This window comes from Xyrauchen texanus, chromosome 37 (genome assembly GCF_025860055.1).
Source record: "Xyrauchen texanus isolate HMW12.3.18 chromosome 37, RBS_HiC_50CHRs, whole genome shotgun sequence".
NCBI classification, from domain to species: Eukaryota; Metazoa; Chordata; class Actinopteri; order Cypriniformes; family Catostomidae; genus Xyrauchen; species Xyrauchen texanus.
In genome coordinates this window covers 12,305,347-12,331,776 of record NC_068312.1, presented here as the reverse complement: position 1 = coordinate 12,331,776, position 26,430 = coordinate 12,305,347, and the positions used below count along the sequence as shown (strand labels likewise).

The following is a 26,430-nucleotide window of genomic DNA, read 5'->3' as shown; positions in this document are numbered from 1 at the left end:
TGAAGAAATCAGAGAAACTTAAGTGTACTGACCAGTGTTCTGTGTGGGTAGTCTTCAGGCACAGCCTGTTATCTGTAACAACGTGTTTACACTAGTAACAGATAGGCCGTTGTGTTCGTTGCGCATCCTTGACACACAGGGTAACCCCGTGAGTTGAGTGATGGTGTAGTTTTATCTGCGAGGTGACAAGCCCATGGCCTTGACCAGCTGGGGCTATATAGGGGCTGAAACAGCCAGCTGCTCTTCAGATTCCAGTTCTCATTCTCAAGTATAGTCATTCATTCATTCATCAAGACAAATTCCATAATGTTGCCTGCAACGTTCAAACTGTGTGCTGGCATTTCTTACAGGCACATGAGAAACATGACAGGTAAGGAGCAGTATTTCAGTACTCCACAAGTTAACTAATGTATTAGTAAAATGTATGTATGATATAATAAGCAGTAGTTTTGCAAATATGTCACTATGCACTCACATTTATATATTGTTCTCTTTTATTACAATCAGGTTTGAGGAAGAACGCAATGATTGCAATCCACCATGAGTTGAACAAGCTTTCTGGACCTGGACCCAGTGCCTGGATTCATCACATCAGAAGAAGGAGCTCCCTGCTTAGTAAGCAAACTTCACTCAAACATTTCAAAGCTGAAACACACTGTAAATTTCAACTGTACACGTAAAGGCAGAAGAGCAGCCCTAACTGCGCTCATCTAAAGATGTTATGCATGTTGTTACATATATGTCAGGTAATTGCCGTTATTGTTCATACTTTGGGTCAGAGTTGTTTCAGTATCCTGAAAGAAACCCTAAGTATTAAACTTTGGTTCATAACACGAGTGCTACCTCAAATCATGAGGCTTGTTGGGGAGAGGTGTGCTGTTATTATTCTAAGCGATCACAGGTACATTTTTTTTCCCTCCCAGATGATAAAATGGGTAATAAAACAACAACATGCACTTACATTGAATGAGGGACTCAAGTAGGGACCAGAATATCATAAAGACTTAGCGGTGGGCACTTTTGACTTCTTAAAAAACAACCTAAAAATCACCCTAAATACCTTAACAATGCCTAGCAACGCAGCAACCACCCAGAATGTACTAGCAACCATGCAAAACACCTTAGCCACTAGCAATAAGCTAGTAACTCCCCACAAGCATCGTGGTGATGTTTTGTATGGGCAAGCAGCACTTGCATTTTCTTCACAAAATGTAAAAATTCAGTAAGTATTTATTGTTTGTTTTCTTAGACGATCGTGTTTATGTGTGTGTTTGTTTGCACAGGCAGCCGGATTGCAGAGGAACCATACAGTGACGCTGAGCAGTGTTATGTGCAGCAGGGACAGGAAGCTCTGCAGAAGTCCATCAGCATCCTCAGTGACCAAGATGGATGGCAAACTGAGATTGAGAGTGTAAGTTTTAGCAATGTCATTTTGAAACTGGTGTCACCAAACCATTATAAATAAAAGTAGACCAAAACTAACTTTAGAAGATAAAACATTTAAAATGTACATTCTTTCTATTCCGGAAAAACGGACCAAAAATATTGATGACTTATCTTGTATTTACTCATTTTTTCCAATCAAATACTCTCTCTTGACCGAGTTGTTCCTCCCCCTTAATACCACATACTTCTGGCTAGCAATAGCAAGTAGCAAATCATGTTTCATGGCTGTGAAGTAAAGTAAAGGCTATTGAGCTAAGTAGCTTCAAGTAATGTTTACAACAGACCTTATATTTACACTCATAAATCCCAAACTGCCATTATAAAATAACATTTAAAAAAATAGGAAAATACTGAGGGAACCCATGGTTCGAAAATGCTAATTGTCTTCCGGGTTTTTGGACTAAAACCTGAACAGCTCTATTGGATATTTAAAAAAAGCAATATACCCTGATATGCCCCATCAACATAGAAAAGAAAACTTCACTTGTTAAGCTTTTTCACTTTTTCTCTTTTAGCTTAGCTTGTTGCTAGTTGATACTTGTATGGCTAAAGATACATACATAATGATAATATTTTGGTCATATTTTCTTATTGATTATTATAATTTTTTTTACTCTAAAATAAATGTACCTTTACTTAAACCAAATGTTTGAAAAATGCAGTGATGGCATTAGCTGTCTAGCTTCGCTAGTTTTTAGATCAAGTAGCTTTTCAAGTTTGCCAAGCTATATTTTTGACAAGGTAGCGGCGTAGCGTTGACAAAAGCTACACCGCTACATCGTGCTTTGTACCTGATGTTTACCAGTTTACCAGTTATGTGGTTTAGACCACTACACCACCACCACTCCTACAATAGTATATGAATATGGTTATCATATATGAAATTACCATGGTAGTAACATGGTATTCTTTGAAGTACTTTGAAGCACCATGCAACTATAGAATGTACATAAATAGTTGTATATCAAAGTACTATGGTATTACCATCTGATGTTTGCCCAGATGTTTGCACGCGCGCACAAAATAAAATGAAAATAAATTATTTATAAATATATAAAAATGGAAATTGAAAAATAGTAATTTTTCATTTTGAACATGGGTTTGTAGAGGTAGAATGTCTAAATATAAATTTAGGTTTTTACGTGCACATACGTATTGCACCTACTGTATACTTGTAAACTGTATTACACTAATCTGTTATATACTGTACCATGGCTTTGATAAACGTCATGTGAATATGTCTTTTAGGTGCTTTGTCTATGCTGTGCATCTGCGGTTGAAAGAAAATGAAGTAGCTTAAATGTAGCAAGCTACTTTTGGCATGTAGCTTGTATTGGAACTTGCTACTTTTTCTGAACTGTAGCTTTTAGCTTAGCTTAACTTATTTTTCTGTTGAGTAGTTGGTAGCTTAACTAGCTACATTTTTTGAGTAGCTTGCCCAACACTGGAAAAATGTACAGATTTCTGTGTGTGAACAGTGTGTATGTGGGTTTCTCACTAGGCAAATGGGGATAAGGTGCTGAGTAAAGTATTACCAGACATTGGGAAGGTTTTTAAGTTGGAGGTGGTTCTGGAACAGCAAACAGATGATCTGTATGAAGAGCTGGTAGATAACATGGAACAAATGGGAGAGTGGAACCCCAATGTCAAACAAGTCAAGGTGGGTTGAAAACAATCTATAATGCAATCTATTCTAATAAAATACTAATCAATGGGTCTGCAATCCAATCTACTGACTGTTGGAATCCAGTGCAGCCTTTACCACAATGTGCATTTATAGTCTCTGTACATTTAAGGAAGGAAGTGCATATCTTATTGTATCTTACCCACAAGCCTCCATCATCAGGTAACCTTTGTACATATTGCTGCAGTTATAAGAGATATTTGTTATTCAATACAACTGTGGTCACTCTCCCTTCAGATACTTCAGAAAATTGGTCAGAATACTATGATAACACATGAGGTTTCGGCAGAAATGCCTGGGAATGTGGTGGGCCCAAGAGACTTTGTAAGTGTCCGTTGTGCCAAGCGCAGGGGATCTACGTGCTTCCTGGCAGGGATGTCCACTCAACACGCTGGAATGCCTGAGCAGAAAGGGTTTGTGAGGTAGAAAAAAACAATATATGTAGCTACATCTTTACCACTTTCCACTAAAATAACAACTTTGACATCACTTTGCAATGAATTGTTCTGAGACCTCTATTACGAACTAACAACAAATCTAATCCACATGTTCTTATTTTCGTAGAGCTGAGAATGGACCCACCTGTATTGTGATGCGACCAAGTGCAGATGATCCCAACAAGACAAAGTTTACCTGGTTGCTCAGTTTAGACCTTAAGGTGAGTCGATTTAATAGTCCTCTCAGTCAAAGCAGCTGTAATGTTTTCTACTTGCAAGTCATGTAACAATGATTATATTTTCAAGATAAGAGCACAAGAATGCCACCATAATGTCATAATTACTACTGGGAAACTCTGATTTAGGGCTAAACCGTTGAAGTTGGAGATGTGTCAGCTGAAGAATTATGGTGGAATCAAATTTGTTTTGGTCATAATTAAGATTTAATTGTGAATATTGACTGAACAATTTAGTTTGTACACATTTTGTGTGCAGTTTTATGAGCTTACTGGCTTGTGGGACAGCTACATTTTCAATCATTCTCTTTAGCCTGTAAAATATGAAGCTAAAGCATCAGTTACACACCTAACATGCATCCTTTTTTCATTTTGTTGCTATAGCTCAAAAACGTTCATGTGTTTGTCTGGAAATGAGATTTAAAGAAAGGAATGTGAAATTACCCATCACGCCCATTTTATTCCAACCAAAATCACACAAGTCATAATAACTGTTTCCGAAATCGTTCATAGGAACTTCCCTGGAAGACTTGAAGGCAGCTCTTGAGTTACTAATGCTTTATGTAGATCTACATCAATAAAGACACTAAACTTCTAGAAATGTATTGTAATTATGGGATATTTCCAACATTACTCAGTGTAATTTCTAATGCCTGTTGTGTTCCTGCTTTCCTTTATTCAGGGTTGGATCCCAAAGACCGTCATCAACCGCGTACTCTCGCAGACCCAGGTGGATTTTGCAAACCATCTCAGGCACAGAATGGCATCCAATGTCAGTATGGACGCAGCCATCGCCTGCTAATATTCACACTCATACCTTAAAATCACTGATGACAACCATGGCAAACTTCTTTCAGGGTCGAGCTCTATCTATTCAAAACCACCACACCCATTCTTAGGAACAGCCAGCGCTTGTAAAATATTGAAGACACTTCAAGTACAGCCTAACTGCAAGATCCCACAACAGACAATTTCCTGAGATACAAAGTTGATATGGTTGAACAAAGTGGTGTGAATCCATGAAATAGAATAGCTGTGTCAACAAGTAATGCTGTTAACAAGTTTTTGAATGCACAGAATGGTTATAACTCAGTAAACAGTTTTCATTTCAACCAGAATGTTCAGTAAATTCAGATCAGTGAAAGTCAGTCTAGTTCCACTGTGAGCTCCAATATGTGACTCACACTTCCTTTCGCTCATTTATATGCTTCTGCATTTTCAATGCAAAACACTCCTCAACTCACTATTATTCTTGGGCTGTTATTCTAGTTCCAGTTTTATCATTGTTTGTAAAAAAATATTTATTTTAAGTTAATATTATTGCATTACCCTGAAAATGGATGTCTGCTAAATTAGTTTTCAATAAAACTATTGAAATTACAAAGAGAATTAGTCTTTTTTGTTGTTCATTGGTGTCGTTTTCTTACAAAAATGTTACACCCTTGCCTCAAGAAGGATAATAAATTACGATGCCTTGATGTGCTGGATGAATAAGGAAATACAGGAAATAGCTTCATCAACAAACTTTGGCAGACCACTCAGCCAGTTACATAAACAACATTTTGAGTCAGTTATGCCCATTATCGTCTCGCAAATGTCCAAACACACTGCGCCAGCAAGGGAATGTGATTCTGATTACATTGAGGAATTGAGGTTCATAAAATGTCTTGTCATCTGGAGTGGATTAGCCAGAGTTTGCCAGAGCAAGCAGGTGTTTGGCCATTCGCATGTGTTTGAGGAACCGTTTAAGGCCCGTTTGGTCCAACATCGCAGAAACCAGGAAATGAGGTAAACACTGGGGTTCTGGCCAAAGGTGGGCCCGTCCTTCCATCCCTAATGTCCTTCAAATTTTTCCAACGCAGTGGGCCATATATGACTATTTTGAATGAATTTCAAAGCAGTAGATTTGTAAATGACCCCTCATCATTCATAGTTAGGAGAGATTTCTGAAAAGACACATGTTGAATTTAAATATTTTTAACTGCAGGCATTGGGATGGCAAAACTGAAGCAAGTAAATAAGATCCATTAGAGTAAGCTATGCAGACTGGATTCTTATTCAGTAGGAAATATGTTTCCACTTAAACCCTTTTCTTAGAAATTAATTGTAACAAAACTAGCTAAATCTGTCCTTTGCTTGTCAATGTCATTCTCTTCTCACTTTGGCATTCATATTAGAGGTATACAGAACTGTAATAACATAGACATTCATTTTTCAATTCAACATCATGATTTTAGGATACAATTTATATGAATATATCCATCCATCCATCCATCCATCCATCGTCAACCGCTTATCCTGTGTACAGGGTCGCGGGGGGCTGGAGCCTATCCCAGCTAACATTGGGCGAAAGGCGGGGATATGAATATATAATATGAATTAATATAGACCATTTCAAGGATGTAAATAAAAACACAGGACTTAGAACGAAACTGACCCTTAAGCATTCCTGGTATCCTTACCCTTTAAATAAGGCTCTGAATTAACATATTTTCTCAAAGAACATCAAATGTTTACTTGAAGTTACTTATCCAGACGTGTTGTTGATACTAAGCGTCTACGCGAGAGGTGATGAAATTGCATCATACTTCAGATGCTCACAATTGTTTCCTCAGTGGAAAGATCGGGAATATTGGATCGCTCCCCAATTATAATCAATAAAGCAGTTCAATAAATCTCTCTGTGTGAAAAATGCGGACAAGGCAAGGATTTATTTTTTGGTGTTCCTAATTTCCATGTCGTTTTCATAAAAGCATCTGCTAAATGACTAAATGTAATAGTAAATGACTTGCACAGCTTTATTCATAACAGTGGGTGCGATCTATAGTCACTTTTAGAGCTCTAACTCTCAAACTTACAACAATTTGGCAAAAATGTCATTCACCGACTATACAAGACATGTGCTACAGTTTTCAATAGGCCTGGTGCATGTATCCAGCTGTCTTGCTTTACTGCAGCTGTTCATGTTTTAATTTTAGCTTGCTTTTTCAAGGTGTAAACACTTTAATTTCCATTAGTTCCAGGCATACAGGGAGCATCCAGCCACCAAACAACATGGTGCACATTTTAATAAAGATATTTTATGACAACCGTGTTATTGTTAGTAATGGTAATCATGTTAAAGTCACAATGAATGAAGCACCTCCTGCTGTTGTTTTGAATGAGTTTGAGAACTAGCAGGAAATGTTCAAGGAACAAAGAAGTCACTTCCTTAAACGGACAACAGCCATATTTACACTGCCAAGGTGGCACAGAAGCTGCATTTAATCAGGCATTTAGATGCATTAGAGTAGGCATAATTGCATTTAAACAGAAATTAGTCTAATGGGTTACGTTTATGATGCCTTAATGTGATTTTTGGATCATCATAATTTTGGCACCCATTCACTTGCATTGTAAGGACCTACAGATCTGAAATATTCTTCTAAACACCTTAATTTGTGTCATGCACATCTGGGATGGCATCAGGGAGAATTAATGATGAGAGAATGTTCATTTTTGGGTGCACTAACCCTTTAAGCTCTCGTTGTTTATGTGGTGTGAAAAATTTATTTGTGTAAGTACCATGTTCCATGTTGGCTATTCTCTTAATATGATGTCGTAAAGAAATGCATGTGTGATAATTACACAATAATTTAGATTATCAATAGTATGTTTAAGTTATAAAAATCTCATATCAAGTACCCAAATAAGAACTTTAGAGGGCCACTGCTTTCCCTACAGTACAGGAAGTCTATTTACAGTAGAAGAACCACAATTCCCATAAGGCACCGTTTCAGTCACTGTGGAAAGGGGGAAGGGAGTCCGAGATTGGAGGGAGAGAAGCCGAGGTAAAACATTACAACTAATATTTCACTCCTATCATTCCAGCAACGATATATATGCGCAATTAGCAGTTAGGAAAGACAATGCCATATTGTTTATACGTTTCAGTTGATATTCTCTGGCAGAAGGACTTATTATATCCAAGTTAGCCAAGCTAGAAGCGAGAGCACAAAAAGATTGAGGCAGTTTAGCGCGAGCTGCTCGCGAGAGAGCGGATTCAGTCACGGACTGAAATAAGACCGTTAACAGCAGATACCTGCTTTTAAACAGAAACAACTACAGGAACTGCGGAGGCACGTGTTGTCTATTTAACTTGCAATGAGATGCAGGGATAAGCTGGAGGGCTGAATCTACCTTTATTTGTGGCGGAAATAACTGTCATTATGTGAGCAAGTTGGTCAGTTTTCTATTTGTTCTTTATCATTATTATTATTAGCATCACAGAAATACATTCAATTTGAATATTGAATAATTATAGCTGGATTAAAAAATCCCTAACGTGAAATTCGCGTCAAAATAATCGCATATAACATTTGTAGAGGTCTTTTGATGTTTTTGACAGTTCACTGGATGCTGTCATTGATTCGTGGTGTGCAGCGTTTGTCGCTCCTACATAAAATCAAATGCAGCTTTTATTGAATATAACATTAGTTATCGATTAGTGTGCTTGGCTTTGAGGTTTCTGACGTTTTTTTTATTATTGTTGTTTGGTTAGTTCAGGTTTTGTAAGTCAAGATGGAGATGACGTCACCTCTCCTCTCCTCTTTCTCTGATTATCAATGAAACACGTCCCGCTGTATAAACCCTGTCTGCACAATAAATAGATTGCAAAACAAAAGGGAGCGTTTGAAACGTTAAAAGTAATAATCGGTCTTGGTATCATTGCCCTCCATCTATTTCGGTCTCAGAGAGATGCGGTCTTGACCAGATGACGTCATCCCTTTTCTGATGCTGCTCTCCTGTGCAGCTCTTCTTTGCGTTGCTCAGTTATCTCTGTGGTCAAATAATAATGTTAAATAATAAAGCTGGAGAGTACATGCGTGTATATTTGAGCAGATTTTGTTGTTTGCAATGCATATGCATTTTGAAGTATTAATCACAATTTTAATGTTCTAATTTTATTTTGTTTCACTTACTGAATGTGTCCTCAACACAGACGTGTTTGGGTGTTACTGTACCTCTCTACCAAAGACCACTGGAAGGTGTGTGAGAAGAAACCTGCTGACCCTGCAACTCATTCATCAGGGACTTTGTCCTCTACACAGAAACACCGTCATATACAGCTTCATATCCCAGCTACTCCTGATTTCTATTCCTCTTACGATGCAACTTTGAAGTACATCTCCTCATGCTCTGATCTCATATTGGTGAACTCGGCACAGGTAAAGAAAGCCTAACACTCACACATTGACTTGGCATAGCCAGTTCTCCAGGCCCAATTCAATCAGCCCTCATTGAACTTGTGAAATCCATCCTCAACAAGGCCATCAAGATACACAACTCGGTGCACTAAGCTCTCCCACTAAAAACAAACTCCGGGCCTGTTATTATTCAACAAAATTATACTTCTTGGCCCAAGTCTGTTACTACCTACTATTAATTGAATCACAATTAAAAAATGCTTGGCCACTGAAAGTGCTGCTACTGTGTCAGTCTTTATCCAGGCCTGTAGGAAAGACAGCAGGTGTTTCTGAATGCTTTACAAGTGCTTGTGGGGAAAAAGCTGCAGAACCATGTGCGTCCAATGGACAGTGTTGACGATTGGCCTAGTCCACTGGATGAGTGGACAGTAGGAGGAAGGCGAAACAGTGGTCTCATGTCATGGAAGGGGTCGTTGCAGTTGCAGTACATATAGAGGTATGTATGACATCCTTACCTTGAGGACTACCAGCCAGACCTGTTCTACTCTGCTGTAATCGACTCCCTTGCAAAGGCAAAACGCAGTAACTAGGCTTAGTACAGATTTTATTGTGACAGATATCATGTCTCTTATATACGATGCCGATTTAGTGCCACATTAAAAAAACATTCTAAGATTTCAAGAATAAAGTCATAGTATTATGAGAATAAAGTCTAAATATTTTGAGGATAATCTCAGAACATGCCTTTTAAGAGAATAAGTTTCAAGAATAAAGTTGTAATGTTATGAGATTAAAGTAGCATATTGTGTGTGTATATAATAGAAATATTTTGAATGGACATAGAAATCACCAAATCAACAGCTTAATTAATGCAAGAAATAGATATGGACGATTTAATTAAATCATACTTAAGGATATGATTTAGCAATAAAGAAATCATTGGTCTTTTGGCACATCAGCACAGAGTTATTATTAGGATCCGAACACTGCAGTGATTATATAGGAAATGTAATTTCTTCAAGAGAAAAAAACCAGACAGACATTCACGCAGTCCCGCACGTGCATGGATGATGCTTATTCTGTTGCTTATCCAGTTATTTTCCGCTTCTCTGACTTTAAGTACTGTGGCAGTGAGTTGCTAAACAAAACAAATCCAAAAACCAAATAAAATTTCTGAAAACACAACAAGAAAACACACAACAGCAAATCCTAAAACAAATGAACAAATAAAAAAAAATAACGGCAAATCCGGAAACACAACATCAAGTCAGAAAACACAATGACAAGTGAGTCAAAAAAGAAAGGGTAGGGTAGGTACCATATGATTGGCTGTGAGCTGTGGAGGTTACCTAGCCCTTTCTTCATGATTGGTTCACTGATTATGTCAAAATCCATGCCAAAAGTTACTGACTGAAAAAATGAATAATTTAGAGTGGTTTCTCACTCAGTAAAACAGTAATGGGACACTTTATAACACAGAGCAAGAAGAGCGATCTGGATAAAGTTAGTTAAAGGTAAAATATCCTCATACTGGTTTTAAGGGACTATAATAAAAGACCATCCACAAACTGCACTTAAACACCGTGGTGTCCAAACATACATTCTAACACAACAAACACTGTTATTAAAAAAGGATTTTCACATTCAAAAGATTGCAGTAGGCTCCCAGTGTGATGGCTAACTTACTACATATTAAGTTTTGCCAGAATGTCCAATTATATGGACTCTAAAATTCATCAAGATATTATTTTCAGATTTTAAATGTTGTAGTAAGCTGTTAATGGATAGGCTGACTTATTTTAGGTGAGATTTCCCAGCGTGTGCAATTAAACAAATGCAATATTCAATTCTTTTTTAAATAAATCACTAAAAAAAGTTAGTAATTCACACCACTGGAAGCCTACTACAACCTTTGGAATGTAAAAATAACATCTTGATTAATTTGAGTGGTTTTTCAAAAATAATTGAACACTGTAACCACAATATTGGACTGACTGGGAAAATCTCACCTAATGTAAGTCAGTCTATTCATTGGCAGCAACCGGAACATTTATCCAAAAGCCAAATGAATGAATGTAAATGTATCATTTTGAATTTATTTTAATAAAGGTATGTGTTAGGTGAGAACATGCAAGTCAGTTGAATGAACGATTGGATGTCATCAACGTTTTAGCAGAGTTTGTGGACTTTAAGTTCCATACGCATTGTTATCTGGCTTGCTGTTGTGTTTCCTGACTAGAAATTGTGTTTTCTGGCTTGTCGTTGTGTTTTCTGGCTTGTTGTTGCGTTTTCTGACTTGTCTTTGTGTTTTCTGGCTTGTCGTTTTGTTATCTGGCTTGTCGTTGTGTTTTCTGGCTTACCGTTTCATTATCTGGCTTGCTGTTGTGTTTCCTGACATGTAGTTGTGTTTCCTGACATGTAGTTGTGTTTCCTGGCTTGTCGTTGTGTTCTGGCTTGCCATTTTGTTTTCTGACTTGTCTTTGTGTTTTCTGGCTTGCCGTATTGTTTTCTGGCTTGTTGTTGTGTTTTCTGGCTTGCTGTTGTGTTTCCTGACTTATAGTTGTGTTTTCTGGCTTGTCGTTGTGTTTTCTGGCTTGCTGTTGTGTTTCCTGACTTATAGTTGTGTTTTCTGGCTTGTCGTTGTGTTTTCTGGCTTGCTGTTGTGTTTCCTGACTTATAGTTGTGTTTTCTGGCTTGTCGTTGTGTTTTCTGGCTTGTCGTTGTGTTTTCTGGCTTGCCATATTGTTTTCTGGATTGCCGTTTTGTTTTCTGGCTTGTCGTTTAGTTTTCTGGGTTGCCGTTGTGTTTTCTGGCTTGTCGTTGTGTTTTCTTTCTTGTCGTTGTGTTTTCTGGCTTGCCATTGTGTTTTATGATTTGTTGTTTTGTTTTGCACCTCACAGCCACTTTATGTAAGCCTACAGGTGAAATTCGAAAAATTAGAATATCGTGCAAAAGTTCATTAATTTCAGTAATTCAACTTAAAAGGTGAAACTAATATATTATATAGACTCATTACAAGCAAAGTAAGATATTTCAAGCCTTTATTTGATATAATTTTGATGATTATGGCTTACAGCTTATGAAAACCCCAAATTCAGAATCTCAGAAAATTAGAATATTGTGAAAAGGTTCAGTATTGTAGGCTCAAAGTGTCACACTCTAATCAGCTAAACACCTGCAAAGGGTTCCTGAGCCTTTAAATGGTCTCTCAGTCTGGTTCAGTTGAATTCACAATCATGGGGAAGACTGCTGACCTGACAGTTGTGCAGAAAACCATCATTGACACCCTCCACAAGGAGGGAAAGCCTCAAAAGGTAATTGCAAAAGAAGTTGGATGTTCTCAAAGTGCTGTATCAAAGCACATTAATAGAAAGTTAAGTGGAAGGGAAAAGTGTGGAAGAAAAAGGTGCACAAGCAGCAGGGATGACCGTAGCCTGGAGAGGATTGTCAGGAAAAGGCCATTCAAATGTGTGGGGGAGCTTCACAAGGAGTGGACTGAGGCTGGAGTTACTGCATCAAGAGCCACCACACACAGACGGGTCCTGGACATGGGCTTCAAATGTCAAACGTCTTACCTGGGCTAAAGAAAAAAAGAACTGGTCTGTTGCTCAGTGGTCCAAAGTCCTCTTTTCTGATGAGAGCATCTCATCTTGGAAACCAAAGTTCCCTGGAGGAGTCTGGAGGAAGAATGGAGAGGCACACAATCCAAGATGCTTGAAGTCCAGTGTGAAGTTTCCACAGTCTGTGTTGGTTTGGGGAGCCATGTCATCGGCTGGTGTTGGTCCACTGTGCTTTATTAAGTCCAGAGTCAACGCAGCCGCTCTACCGGGACATTTTAGAGCACTTCATGCTTCCTTCAGCAGACAAGCTTTATGGAGATGCTGACTTCATTTTCCAGCAGGACTTGGCACCTGCCCACACTGCCAAAAGTACCAAAACCTGGTTCAATGACCATGGTATTACTGTGCTTGATTGGCCAGCAAACTCGCCTGACCTGAACCCCATAGAGAATCTATGGGGCATTGCCAAGAGAAAGATGAGAGACATGAGACCAAACAATACAGAAGAGCTGAAGGCCGCTATTGAAGCATCTTGGTCTTCCATAACACCTCAGCAGTGCCACAGGCTGATAGCATCCATGCCACGCCGCATTGAGGCAGTAATTAATGCAAAAGGGGCCCAAACCAAGTACTGAGTACATATGCATGATTATACGTTTCAGAGGGCCGACATTTCTGTATTGATTTCATGTAATATTCTAATTTTCTGAGATTCTGAATTTGGGGTTTTCATAAGCTGTAAGCCATAATCATCAAAATTATATCAAATAAAGGCTTGAAATATATTACTTGGCTTGTAATGAGTCTATATAATGTATTAGTTTCACCTTTTAAGTTGAATTACTGAAATTAATGAACTTTTGCACGATATTCAAATTTTTCGAGTTTCACCTGTATATTCTCGCACCTCCCATGACAGGCACCCGCAGGTTGAAAACTCCTGTACTAATGCACACCTCATTCATGAATGGAGAACAATTAAACATGTCCCAAATTAAATTCAGCTGGGCTAACTTGGCAACAAAATTTTCATAGCAATTACATACATTGTTATCTCCATGGTAAGTGGTGTTTTTTGTATGTAAAGACAGATGCACTTTGTTGTTGTCCACCACACCACTTATATGTTACTTTCCTCACAATATATTCTGAAAATATTACAACTTTAGTCTTATAATGCTAATACCTAATTCTCGTAATTTTGACTATATTTTTCAAACATTACGACTTAGTTCTCGTAATGCTACTATGACTTTATTTTCAAAATCGTTGATTTTTATTTTGACATGACACTAAAATGCCATCCTACATATAATACACATTTGACTGGGCAATCAAAAAAAAAAAGAAAAGTTTTTTCTTAGTTTCAGTGATGCCATAGTTACTGCTTTGTAGCTTTGTGGGGCACTATACTATACTATACAATTCTTCACTACATTATAATACTGTATAATAAACTATACTAAAGTATACTGCACTACACTACTATTCTATACTATAGCCTACGACACTATACTATAGTATTCTGTACTATACTGTACTTTGCTATACTACACTCTACGATATGCTGCATTACACCATGCTGTTCTAATGACACTAAACTATACTATACAATACTGTCCTATGTTACACTCCAATATTACTACACTATTCTACACTACACTTCACTATACTACACTAATATATTTTATACTACCATATAGCACTTTTCAAGAATATGATTTGATCAAGGACATGATCTGTGTTGCTTTTGAAATATTGGGTCATATTAATTAAAAATAAATGACCTAAAAAAGGGAGAACTTAAATACAAAAAAAATAGTATTTCCATTTGTGTGTGTTTTGTAATTTAGACCTTTTCTCTTGTCAGTTTAGCTGCGCCGTGCTGACATTTCCTGTGTGCTATCTGTGCCCAGAATAAAACACGTAGCAGAGTTGTAAATTAATGGTATGGAGCTGCGTCATACTTATTAGGACATTTACAATAAAACATTGGATTGACTGCTTTTCTATTTGAAATTAGACGGACATGGTACATTCTTAAACATGAAAGGACAAAGGGAAATGCACAAACAGTGTGTTGCACTATTAGAAAGTGCAAATTCAAATTCGGTTTGTATTTTTTGTTTAATTTTGTACAGAATATGCCACCTTCAAATGTAGCTTCATTTCAGACTTATTCTTACTCGCAATGAAAAATTAAAATAAATACATTCATTTTGAAAAATGTGGCAGCTCTTCAGAGTAATGTATATTTTTCCAAAGCAGACTATGATTTAAATATATATATATATATTTTTTAATCTCTCCCATTTTAGGGCTTAAATGGTTTACCACAAGAATGTAAACAGACAGAAGATCTAACCAATGGACACTCCAAATGCACAACTGTGAGAAGCAACTGCTAAAATACTGCACATAAAACTGTCTCATCAGTATCTACATCAGATTAAGTGCTAAAGTTGCTTTCTGTCCTTTCTATGTTTTTTATAGATACTGAATGGACTCACTCCAGGTAATGGCATCAAAGAAAATGGCAATATCAGTGGCATCCCTTATCTCAGAACTGTCCCGGTGAGTCTTATACATACAGTCACATGATGTGAAATTTGGTTTCTGTTGTTATGTGAGTGCAAGTATTAGCTTGAACAGAGAAGGTAATGGTGTGAAATTTTGATGTGTAGATCTCAGCCCTGAAACAGAATGGCCTCTTACAGTCACTGGCAGCAGGAGGCAATCAGACTAAAACAGAAGGTAAAGACTTAAAGGGATAGCTCACTTAGAAGTGAACATTCTGGCATAATTTACTCACGTTCATGTTGATCCAAATCCATATGACTTTCTTTCCTCCATGGATCACAGAAAGAGATGTTAGGCAGAATGTTAGCCTCTGTCACCATTCACTTTCATTGCATCTGTTTTCCATACAATGAAAGTGAATGGTTAATGAGGCTGTCAGTCCCTACCATCTACTTTTTTGTTCCACAGAAGAAAACAAGTCATACAGGCTTTAAACGGCATGAGGGTGAGTAAATGATGACAGAATTTTCACTTTTGGTTGAACTGATCTTTTAATCACTCATAAACATTGTTACACACTCACTGATGTCAGTAGTTCAGAACTTTTACTCTGTTTTTGTGTAATGTGTGTCTAGAGGTGAGCTCGGAGGTGGAGCGAGCACAAGAGGAGTGGGATGCCCTGGAGAGCATCCAACCAGGTGAGACCAATTACCTTGTCACCATGGAAACAACATCCTGAAGGCCTGTATACTGAGAGCATTACGTCACCATGGCTAAGCATACGCCCCTACCCTGGAGAGATGGCATCACCTCCCTGGCTAAAATAGATACATTACGAAACCTGATTGCTGTCAGCTGCAATCTGGAGCATCGGCATCTCCTGATGAGATGTGTGGCCAATTATTGGCATAACTGTAAAGCATAATGACTATATATAGACCATAGTCCAAATAAACATTGAATGTGTTGTATTGTATATATGCAGGTATGACTATTAAAATGAACTATATTACATTGACATATTACATTTACTCATTTGGCAAACGTTTTTATCCAGAGTTACATAAAGTGCATTCAAGCACCAGTTTATGTGTTCCCTGGAAATCAAACCCATGACCTTGGTATTGCTTGCACCATGCTCTAGCAGTTGAGCAACAGGAACATTAGGGTTAAAGGAAGGGAAATTAAATAAAAGGAAGGGAAACTTAAATACTGTGGCATCAATTTACATTAAATTCAGGAAGAACATGTAGGTCAGGCTTGAGTGATTTTAGTCTGTGACTGGATGTGATAAAGGCATTAATGTGTGTGGTTTTGATTATATTGTGACATGCACATAATTAATGAGAATTCACAATTTGTACCCTAAAGTTGCATAACCGGTGCTAATATTGCACATGTATATTAAACGATTCACAATTTTAAACAAAATATGTGTGCTGTAGTGACAGACTATACACAATATGGGCAAACGTTTTTGAACACCACACCTATTTGTGCATTTAATTTCAAAACCATTGGCTTTAATAGAATTACACAAAATAATTTAATTCATAGCACACAATTCTCTAGAATTCTCAGTTCTCTAATATTTGCCAAATCTGTTGATGAGAAGGTTGTGTTCAAAGGCTTTTGGCCATCTGATTTTTTTAGTAGTATATTTTACGAGCAGATTTTAGGAACACATGCTTATGAATCAGGGATGCATGCACAGTATGTTTGAGTAAATGGTGTGTCCTTTATAGTTCTTGCTGAGGATCTCACTCCCTCACCGCTGATCTCATTCAACGAGGCACTGCAGCATTTTCAGACAACTGATCTCGGAGACCTGCTTGTGAGTTTGTTTAAAGTGAATATATACAGCACAAAATCATCTATAGCTATGTGTGCTACTATAGTAATCACCCTTCTCTTTTATTCTTTCACACTATCTCTTCCCCTCTATCAGAAGAACATTCAGCCCACCATTCGCAGGTCTGGATTTGCTGCCATCACCCACTTCCTGTTTGGTCCTCCCCGGCTACACAAAGCACTAGTAGAGGAGAGAGACCTAGTGTTTGCCATTGCACAGTGTAAGTAGAGTTTGTTTACTCTAAATGAGGTGACAAATGCGGTAGCTGCATAATCTGTTGTAATGACTACAGTCTCGTTTATAAGACTTCCAAAGTAGAATTTTGTTTCCGAGGTGATGTATCAATTAAGTTGTTTTGACCGCTGTCAGAGTGTCCATTTAAATATCTTGCATGCTTGATGTCGCTGTTTTAATTATTGTGTAGGTTCTCTGGATAATGGACAGTCAGTGCACATGCGTGTACTCCAAACAATCTACAGAAAACTGACTTGCACCCGTGCAGACTGCCCTCGTTATGGACCACACTGGGAGAACGTGGGCTTCCAAGGTTTGTGTATATGTGAAAAGTTTGTTTGTCTGCAATTTATTGATGTGTCTGTTTGTATTAATATGCTGCATGTATGTTCCGTATATTTCATGTATGACATTTAATTACAGTTCTTGCAAGGCAGCACTATATTAATTAAAAATTCTACGAAATTGAGGAACGAATGGGTGTGATGTTATTTAGAACAAAATCTGGGCAAATACAAAGGTGTTTTTAATTTACATTCTGTGGTTTGTAAAAGCTCGTTAGGGTGAAGTTTTAGGAAAACGTCTTGCCAGCTGCTAAACGCCTTACTGCCATTGGTCTACGTCATCGATAGGTGTGACCTAGAGCTCCACCTACTTTAAGGCGACAACTAATCCCCATTCAGTTAGCTAAGATCAGTCAACATGAAAACACCAGCATGCAGAGTTATTAGCAAGCTGGTGCAAATTTACCTACATCTGTACAATTGTTTGCATAGAAACATTTTCCCAGAACATGCCATGTGATTTTTTTTTTTTTTAATGTTTAATTGGTCTACAAAAGAAATCATATCTACTTAAATGCTCTTAAGTGCCCATTCACTCATGTGTCATATGTCAGCTCACTTGCAACTGGATTATGCAATAAGACAATGATCCAAAGCATAGGAGTAAGGGATAAGGAAGGGGTAAATACTTTTGTTTTTGTTATAATTTGCTAGTAGTCTAGTAATAGCTGCACTCTGTTTAACGGACAGATGGCTTCTGTATGTGTGCTGAACCTGCGCGTGTGCCCGAGAACTCTTGTGGTATTGCGGATATCAGAATCAGCTTTATTGCCAAGTATGCTTACACATACAAGGAATTTGTCTTGGTGACAGGAGCTTCCAGTGCACAACAATACAAAAAACAATACAAAAACAGCAGCAAGACATAGATAATAAAATAATGTATATATATATATATATACATATATAATATAATTATACATATACGTACATACACACAGACACACACCTTCATACATACACACACATACGTAGTGCAAATCTAAAACAGATCCGTTATATAAGTACAAAAATACAGTATGTTATGTACTGTGCAAAAACTTTTTTTTTTCCTTTGTATGTAATGGCAAAAGAGGATATGTTAGATAATATAAATAGACTTAACTGTGTATTGCACATAATTATTGCTCAATGGGGCAGCTTTAACTGTTTATGAGATGGATAGCCTGAGGGAAAAAACTGTTCCTGTGCCTGACGGTTCTGGTGCTCAGAGCTCTGAAGCGTCGGCCAGAAGGCAACAGTTCAAAAAGGTAGTGGGCTAGGTGAGTGGGATCCAGAGTGATTTTTACAGCCTTTTTCCTCACTCTGGAAGTGTACAGTTCTTGAAGGGGGGCAGGGGGCAACCAATAAATACGCTCAGCAGTCCGAACTGTCCTCTGCAGTCTTCTGATGTCTGATTTCGTAGCTGAAACAAACCAGACAGTTATTGAAGTGCAGAGGACAGACTCAATGACTGCTGTGTAGAATCAGCAGCGCCTGTGGCAGGTTGAACTTCCTCAGCTGGCGAAGGAAGTACAATCTCTGATGGGCCTTTTTCACAATGGAGTCAATGTGGGTCTCCCACTTCAGGTCCTGTGAGATGGTAGTGCCCAGGAACCTGAATGACTCCACTGCTGCCACAGTGCTGTTTAGAATGGTGATGGGGGTCAGTGTTGAGGTGTTCCTCCTAAAGTCCACAATCATCTCCACCGTTTAGAGCATGTTCAGCTCCAGGATGTTTTGATTGCACCAGACAGCCAGCTGTTCAACCTCCTTTCTGTATGCAGACTCATTGTAATCTCGGATGAGGCCGATGACAGTGGTGTCATCTGCAAACTTCAGGAGCTTGACAGAGGGGGTCCCTGGTGGTGCAGTCATTGGTGTAGAGAGAGAAGAGTAGTGGGGAGAGCACACATCCCTGGGGGGGGGGGCTCCAGTGCTGACTGTGCAGGTGCTGGACATGATACAATCCCATGTTGACTGCATCATCCACAGACCTGTTGCACGATAAGCAAATTGAAGGGGATCTAGAAAGGGTCCAGTGATGTCCCTCAGGTGGGCCAACACCAGTCTCTCAAATGACTTCATGACCACAGATGTCAGGGCTACAGGTCTGTAGTCATTAAATCTTGTGATTTTTGTTTTCTTAGGGACAGGGATAATAATTGAGAGTTTGAAGCAGCATGGGACTTCACACTGCTCCAGTAATCTATTTAAGATCTGTGTGAAGATGGGGGCCAGTTGGTTAGCACAGGATTGGAGGCATGCTGGTGAGACACCATCTGGGCCTGAAGCATTCCTCGTCTTTCGCTCCTGAAAGACGCAGCACACATCATCTTCACAGATCTTAATGCAGGTTAAATAGCAGGAGGGTGGAGGAGGGGGGATGCAGGTGGTGTTGGTGTTTGTGTGTAGTGAAAGTCAGAGTGGGTGTGGGGTGTGAGATTGGGCCTTTCAAATCTACAGTAAAACACATTCAGGTCGTCAGCCAGTCATTGGTCCACCACTGGGTTGGGGTAAGAGTCCTGCTCAGTCCATGCAGCATGCCTAACGCACGTTCACGCAGATGAACAGGGACCCTGGGCATCTTTCTTTTGGTGTTTTTCAGAGTCAGTAGAAAGATCTCTTTAGTGTATAAGTTTTTATAAGTGTGACCTTAACTGCCTACCATCTGTAACACAGGTGCATGTTCATTTATTGTTTATGGTTCATTGAACAAGCATGGAAAACATTGTTTAAACTCTTTACAATAAAGATCTGTAAAGTTATTTGGATTTTTACAAAATTATCTTTAAAATACAGTGTCCTGAAAAAGGGATGTTTATTTTTTTGCTGAGTTTATATCCATAGTAAAATGAGGCCTATATCTGTGCAATATGTGTGTTTGTGTCTGTGTTATACATACAGGTTCAGACCCTGCCACAGATCTAAGGGGAACAGGTTTTCTGGGCCTGATGCACACACTCTACTTTGTCATGGACCCAGAGATACTACCGCTGGCTAGAGACATCTACAAACTCTCTCAACATCCAGTCCAGGTAATATCAAACTATCAAACATGGGCAAACTATGTTGGACACTCCCATATCTTTGCATAATTATTATAACCTGTCCAAAATGATTCACTGACAGCAAAAATACTCAATTTTAACACCTCCAGAATTTTCCATTCAGTGTGATGTCCATCAACATGACCAGAATTGCCCTGCATGCTCTCAGGGAGGAGGTGCTGTCCAAGTAAGTCAGAATAATTTGTCATAAAGAAAATGTGCTTCCAAATGGACTTCTGAACATTTATTGTATTAATTGTATGATTTCAATCTGTAAAATCACGTGGCTGTGTTTATCTCCAGTGGGAAGTTGCCCTCAGTTTTAATTTTTTGATGTCCCCATACCTCTGCAACAGTTGTTTCCATGGCAATAAAAAATGTTTGTTTCTTTGTGATGTCAACTAGGGAGTGTAATCGAAGGCAACAGGTCGTGGCGGTGCTGAATGATTTTTATGTTGCAATGTTCCTGCACCTCTACCAGCTGTGGAAGAGCCAGCAGAAAACAATCTCTGACTCTGGCCATGTACTGAAAGGTACCAATATTATTCAGTCATACTCATTCTTTGCAGTTCCAAATTAACAGCATTGCATTTTTGCATATTAACATTTTGTATAGCAGTGACCTTCAGCATGGACATACTTCCTATATATATGCAATATATATATATATATATATATATATATATATATATATATATATATATATATATATATTAGGGCTGTTGATTTATCGCGTTAATTCAGTGTGATTAATTTGACAAAAAAATAACACGTTAAAAAAATTTATAGTAGTACCACCTGTTTACTACAGAGGGCAGTAAGTGAAATTTCAGCTGTATGAGCAATACACAGTTTATATAGTGAAGAAAACCTCCATCCAGCAGCACAACACAAACATGCGTTACGTTCTTGCGTTTAAAACACTTGAAGGAGCGCAAATCCGAACTAAGGGATCACTAGATGTGTTTAAAGATTGAGTATTAAACTATATTTAACTTGACACAGTGACCTAAACATTTTATGTTTATAGCGAGACGCTACACAAGCATGTCTGACACTTGTTGAAATTGATGGGTCCTTAAACAAGTCCTCATAATAACTCTCCAATTGATTGACAAATTCACTTGTGAAATGGATTGCTTTGAACTGTATGCCAATGATTGGCTTATGATCAATAATATGGTAGTAAACAATACATTGTATTCTAAAGCTGCTTTTTGTATTGTCTTATCAGTGATTAACTCTTCTGCCACGAGAATGTAATGCATTTTAATTATCTGAATATCATTTATTTTATATATATATATATATATATATATATATATATATATATATATATATAATTTTTAAATATTTAAAGATAACTATACATAATTATTTAATCATTATATATTGAATTACAGTTATATGAGGGGCTTTCAGCAAATATTTTTATATGCGATTAAATGCGATTAATTAATCGGGACACCATGTAATTAATTCGATTAGAAATTTTCATCGATTGACAGCCCTAAAAAAATATATATATATATATATATATACTGTGTGTGTGTGTGTGTGTGTGTGTGTGTGTATAGAGAGAGAGAGATTTGAAGTTAGAAGTTTTCATACAGTAAGTCATTAAAACTCCACAGATTTAATATTAGCAAACTATGGCAATTTTTGGCAAGTAATTTAGGACATCTACTTTGTGCATGAAACAAGTAATTTTTCCAGCAATTGTTTACAGACAGATTGTTTCACTTTTAATTGATTATATCACAATTCCAGTTGTTCAGAAGTTAAATGTGCCTTTAAGCAGCTTGGACCATTACAAAATTTATGTCAAGCCTTTAGGCAATTAGCTTATGGTAGGCTAATTGGAGGTGTACCTGTGGATGTATTTTAAGGCCTACCTTCAAACTCAGTACCTCTTTGCTTGACATCATGGGAAAATCTAAAGAAATCAGCCAAGACCTCAGGAATTTTTTTTTGGACCTCCATAATTCTGGTTCTCCTTGGGAGCAATTTCGAAATGCCTGATGGTACCACGTTTATCTGTACAAACAATAGTACGCAAGTATAAACACCATGGGACCACGCAGCCATCATACCACTCAGGAAGGAGACTCATTCTGTCTCACAGAGATTAAAGTAATTTTGGTGTGAAAAGTGCAAATCAGTCCTAGAGCAACAGCAAAGGACCTTGTGAAGATGCTGGAAGAAACAAGTAGACAGTATCTATATCCACAGAAAAATGAGTCCTATATTGTCATAACCTGAAAGCAAGGAAGTAGAAAAAAAGCCAGACTACAGTTTGCAAGTGCACATGGGGACAAAGATTTTACTTTTTGGAGAAATGTCCTCTGGTCTGATGTTTGAAGGATAAAGGGTGATGCTTGCAAGCTGAAGAACACCATCCCAACCGTGAAGCATGGGGAGGCAGCATCATGTATTGGGGGTGCTTTGCTGCAGGAGGGACTGGTGCAGTTCACAAAATAGATGGCATCATGAGGAAGGAACATTTTATGGATATATTGAAGCAACATCTCAAGACATCAGCCAGGAAGTTAAAGCTCGGTCGCAAATGACCCCAAACATACCTCCAAAGTTGTGGTAAAATGGCTTAAGGACAACAAAGTCAAGGTATTGGAGGGGCCATCACAAAGTCCTGACCTCAATTCGATAGAAAATTTGTTGGCAGAACTGAAAAAGCGTGTGCAAGCAAGGAGGCCTACAAACCTGACCAAAATCCCAGCAAATTATTGTGAGAAGCTTGTGGAAGACTACCCAAAACATTTGACCCAAGTTAAACAATTTAAAGGCAATGCTACTAAATATTAACAAAGTGTATGTAAACGTCTGACCCACTGGGAATGTGATGAAGGAAATAAAAGCTGAAATAGATAATTCTCTCTACTATTATTCTGACATTTCACATTCTTAAAATAGTGATCCTAATTTACATAAGACAGGTAATGTTTTCTAAGATTAAATGTCAGGAATTGTGAAAAACTGAGTTTAAATGTATTTGGCTAATGTGTATGTAAATTCTTAATTCAACTGTATATACTTTGTACAATATATATATATATATTTGGCTGCTTTGTGTTGGGTTGAGTATGTCTGCATAGTTCATCAAACTCTTATTTCAAAAAAGTTAAATAATGTAGGTATATGACCCCGTCTTATAATATACATAGACTTGGGCATGCTAGCAGCTTGATTTTGTCTCTGTCTGCTCTATAATGCACAGAAGTGGAGCTCTTAGCCAAGAAGAACCCAAAACAGATTCTTAAACGTCTCGAGGGCTACCTGAAGGAGAGACGTGCTGGGACAGGACACCGAACATCACCTGACACGCTGTCACATAGCAACCCTTCACCTGGTGACAGTGGGTCTCGAGCAGGGAGTCAGGGTGGGAAGGAGGGGAAAGAGATTAACTTTACTGGAGTCTGTGAGCTTCCCCCCGAGATGGAGGGAGAGGCCAGACTCATCTGAGAGACTGAGAGAAAGAGAGATGAGACACTTAAAGGCATAGTTCACCCTAAAATAAAAATGTTTTTTCGAACCCTTTGACTGACTTTCCTCTGTGGAACACAAAAGGAGATGTTAGAGAGACTGTTAGTCTCAGCCACCATTCACATTCATTGCATCTTATTTTTTGTGAATGGGAACTGAGGCAAATATTCTGCAATCTCCTTTAGTCTTCTTTATTTTGTGAAAAAAGTCATACAGTTTTGAAACAACATGAGGTAATGTATAACCATTTTTGGGTGAACTATCTTTTAAAGAACATGTGTTTGAATGGGAATTTGATTTGTACAGTCTCTACTAGTATCTCTCTTGCTCTAACTCTGTCTTTCTCTCTTTGTTTCTTAATATCTTTTCTGTCTATTCATGCTTAAGCACACTCATTGACAAGTCTATATTTTAACTGTTGTGTCAGATAAAATCAAAATACTCTTTGTTGTTTTTATTTTCAGTAAGGGTACCTATTAGCTCTTCAAAGCTTTCTTTGAAAAAAGCCAATAGTTTTAGTTGCCAAACATAAGGGTTGAAGGGACAGTTCACCCAAAAATGACAATTCTCATTATTTTCGCACCCTCATGCCATCCCAGATGTGTATGACTTTCTTTCTTCTGCTGAACACAAATGAAGATTTTGAGAAATATATCTCAGCACTGTTGGTACCCACAATGAAAGTGAATGGTGACCAGAACTTTGAAGCTCCAAAAAGCACATAAAGGCAGCATAAAATAATCCATCTTACTCTAGTTTGAGAATCCATATCTTCAGAAGTGATATAAGTGTGGGTGAGAAACAGATCAATATTTAAGTAAATTTTTACTAAAAATGTCCATTTTCACCAGCCCTCCTAATTGCTCTCTTCTGTCCTAAGAGTTCTTTTGGTTTTGGTGATTTGCATTCTTTGTGCATATAGCCACGTACTGGGCAGAGAGGAGAATGTATTGTAAAAAGGACTTAAATATTGATCTATTTCTCCTTCACATTTATCAAATTGCTTCATAAGACATGGATTTAACAACTGGAGTCATATAGATTACTTTTATGTTGCCTTTTTGTGCTTTTTGGAGCTTCAAAGTTCTGGCCAACATTCACTTGTATTGTATGGACCTAGAGAGATTAAATATTCTTCTAGAGACCTTCATTTGTGTTCAGCTGATGAAAGAAAGCCATACAAATCTTAGATGGCATGAGGGTGAGTCAATTCTGACTATCATTTACTCATCCTCATGTTGTTACAAACATTATTGTCTTTTTTATTTATTTAATGGAACACAAAAAGAGATGTTTGCAGTATGGTATGTGTCCATTGACTTACATTGCATCTTTTTCCAAATGGGGCCTCATATCGCTTTAGAAGAAAGTTATACAGGTTTGGAACAATTTGTGGTTGAGTGAATAATGACAGAATTAAAATTTTTAAGTGAACTATCCCTTTACAAGGATAATCTCAGAAATTGTAATGCTAGATTTACTGCCTTAGTGGCAATGAGAAATGGCCGTGTCTTGATGAATGTAAAGTGGGTTCCAGAAATTATCCAGCACCTTTGCCATGACTGTGGTATTTAGTGAGAATGACTTCCTTTGTGTGATGCAGTGACTGTGCAGGGATTTATTTGATTCAAGACCTGTGTCGTCTAAAGCCTTGTGATCCTCCTGATCATTTGAACGTATTCACTGTGATCAGATCAGTATTCACGAAAGTTTGCTGCATTTATATTGCTGTTGGCACTTTACCCTTCACTGTTGAAAATGGAGTGAGATATCAAAACATTGGTTAGAAATAGCCTCTATTGGCCAAAGAGTTTTTCTTTTGTCTCTTTAGAGAGATAAAGACGTCACAATAAGACATAGAGACTATGTGACTTGTCATGGTATTGTTTTGATTGTGAAAATGCATATTAGTGACCTGTATAACAAAATGATTAGATGTTTAAATAACCATTTAGCAGTTTAGTTGCAAGCATGAAATTTTCACATACAACTCATTTTATTTAGACGTTTGAGCTTTGAGCTAAAAGTAGGTCCATAATCAAAAGTCTACATGTTTCCTTGATATTGATAGCAGTTACATTCACATTTTAAGTCATGATGCAACTATGAATGTCTGGACATGCTTTGGATGAGACTGGGTATGATGACATGACTGTACCAGAAATAATCCTGAAAATGCTACTGGTTGCCTGTTATGATGTTTCTCATACAGTACAGCATACTCAAGCTGTCTGCTAGTTAGTCTAGATTAAATTTGATTGCGTATTTTAAATTGTTGGGCACTAGTAAATAAATCAAATTGTCCATTTGGGTGAAGGGATACACCCAAAAATGAAAATTCTCTCATCATTTACTCACCCTCATGCCATCCCAGATGTATATGATTTTCTTTCTTAAGCAG

The 26,430-nt window shown here is 37.8% G+C and overlaps 2 protein-coding genes across 3 annotated transcripts; both read left to right on the top strand.

The window, feature by feature from the left end:
* Positions 1–306: 306 nt before the first annotated feature.
* Positions 307–5,128, top strand: star (steroidogenic acute regulatory protein). The gene is made up of 7 exons (XM_052108934.1): positions 307–370; positions 508–615; positions 1,284–1,411; positions 2,948–3,106; positions 3,368–3,552; positions 3,695–3,788; positions 4,486–5,128. Exons 1-7 carry the CDS (start codon positions 307–309, stop codon positions 4,603–4,605), a joined length of 858 nt encoding a protein of 285 aa, XP_051964894.1. The 3' UTR covers positions 4,606–5,128.
* A 2,463-nt stretch (positions 5,129–7,591) lies between these two features.
* On the top strand, positions 7,592–26,430 carry elmod3 (ELMO/CED-12 domain containing 3). 2 transcript variants are annotated; one of them, XM_052109386.1, is made up of 14 exons: positions 7,592–7,633; positions 8,785–9,010; positions 9,282–9,485; positions 14,868–14,939; positions 15,043–15,123; positions 15,234–15,303; positions 15,705–15,767; positions 16,815–16,903; positions 17,018–17,141; positions 17,346–17,468; positions 20,386–20,516; positions 20,639–20,715; positions 20,934–21,061; positions 23,764–26,430. In XM_052109386.1, the coding sequence occupies exons 3-14, from the start codon at positions 9,450–9,452 to the stop codon at positions 24,006–24,008; spliced, it is 1,239 nt and encodes a 412-aa protein (XP_051965346.1). In that variant the 5' UTR covers positions 7,592–7,633; positions 8,785–9,010; positions 9,282–9,449; the 3' UTR covers positions 24,009–26,430. The 2 variants fall into 2 exon arrangements, with proteins under 2 accessions (XP_051965346.1, XP_051965345.1); XM_052109385.1 differs by lacking the exon at positions 7,592–7,633 and adding an exon at positions 7,789–8,013.

Bases quoted from the DNA above. Each gene is read 5' to 3' on its own strand.
- elmod3 (XM_052109386.1), top strand. From the start codon at position 9,450: ATGGAAGGGGTCGTTGCAGTTGCAGTACATATAGAG. The intron at 17,142-17,345 runs GTAAGTAGAGTT...ATTATTGTGTAG, and splicing joins AGTGTTTGCCATTGCACAGT to GTTCTCTGGATAATGGACAG. The intron at 20,517-20,638 runs GTAATATCAAAC...TAACACCTCCAG, and splicing joins TCTCTCAACATCCAGTCCAG to AATTTTCCATTCAGTGTGAT.
- star (XM_052108934.1), top strand. From the start codon at position 307: ATGTTGCCTGCAACGTTCAAACTGTGTGCTGGCATTTCTTACAGGCAC. The intron at 3,107-3,367 runs GTGGGTTGAAAA...CTCTCCCTTCAG, and splicing joins CCAATGTCAAACAAGTCAAG to ATACTTCAGAAAATTGGTCA. The intron at 3,789-4,485 runs GTGAGTCGATTT...TCCTTTATTCAG, and splicing joins TGCTCAGTTTAGACCTTAAG to GGTTGGATCCCAAAGACCGT.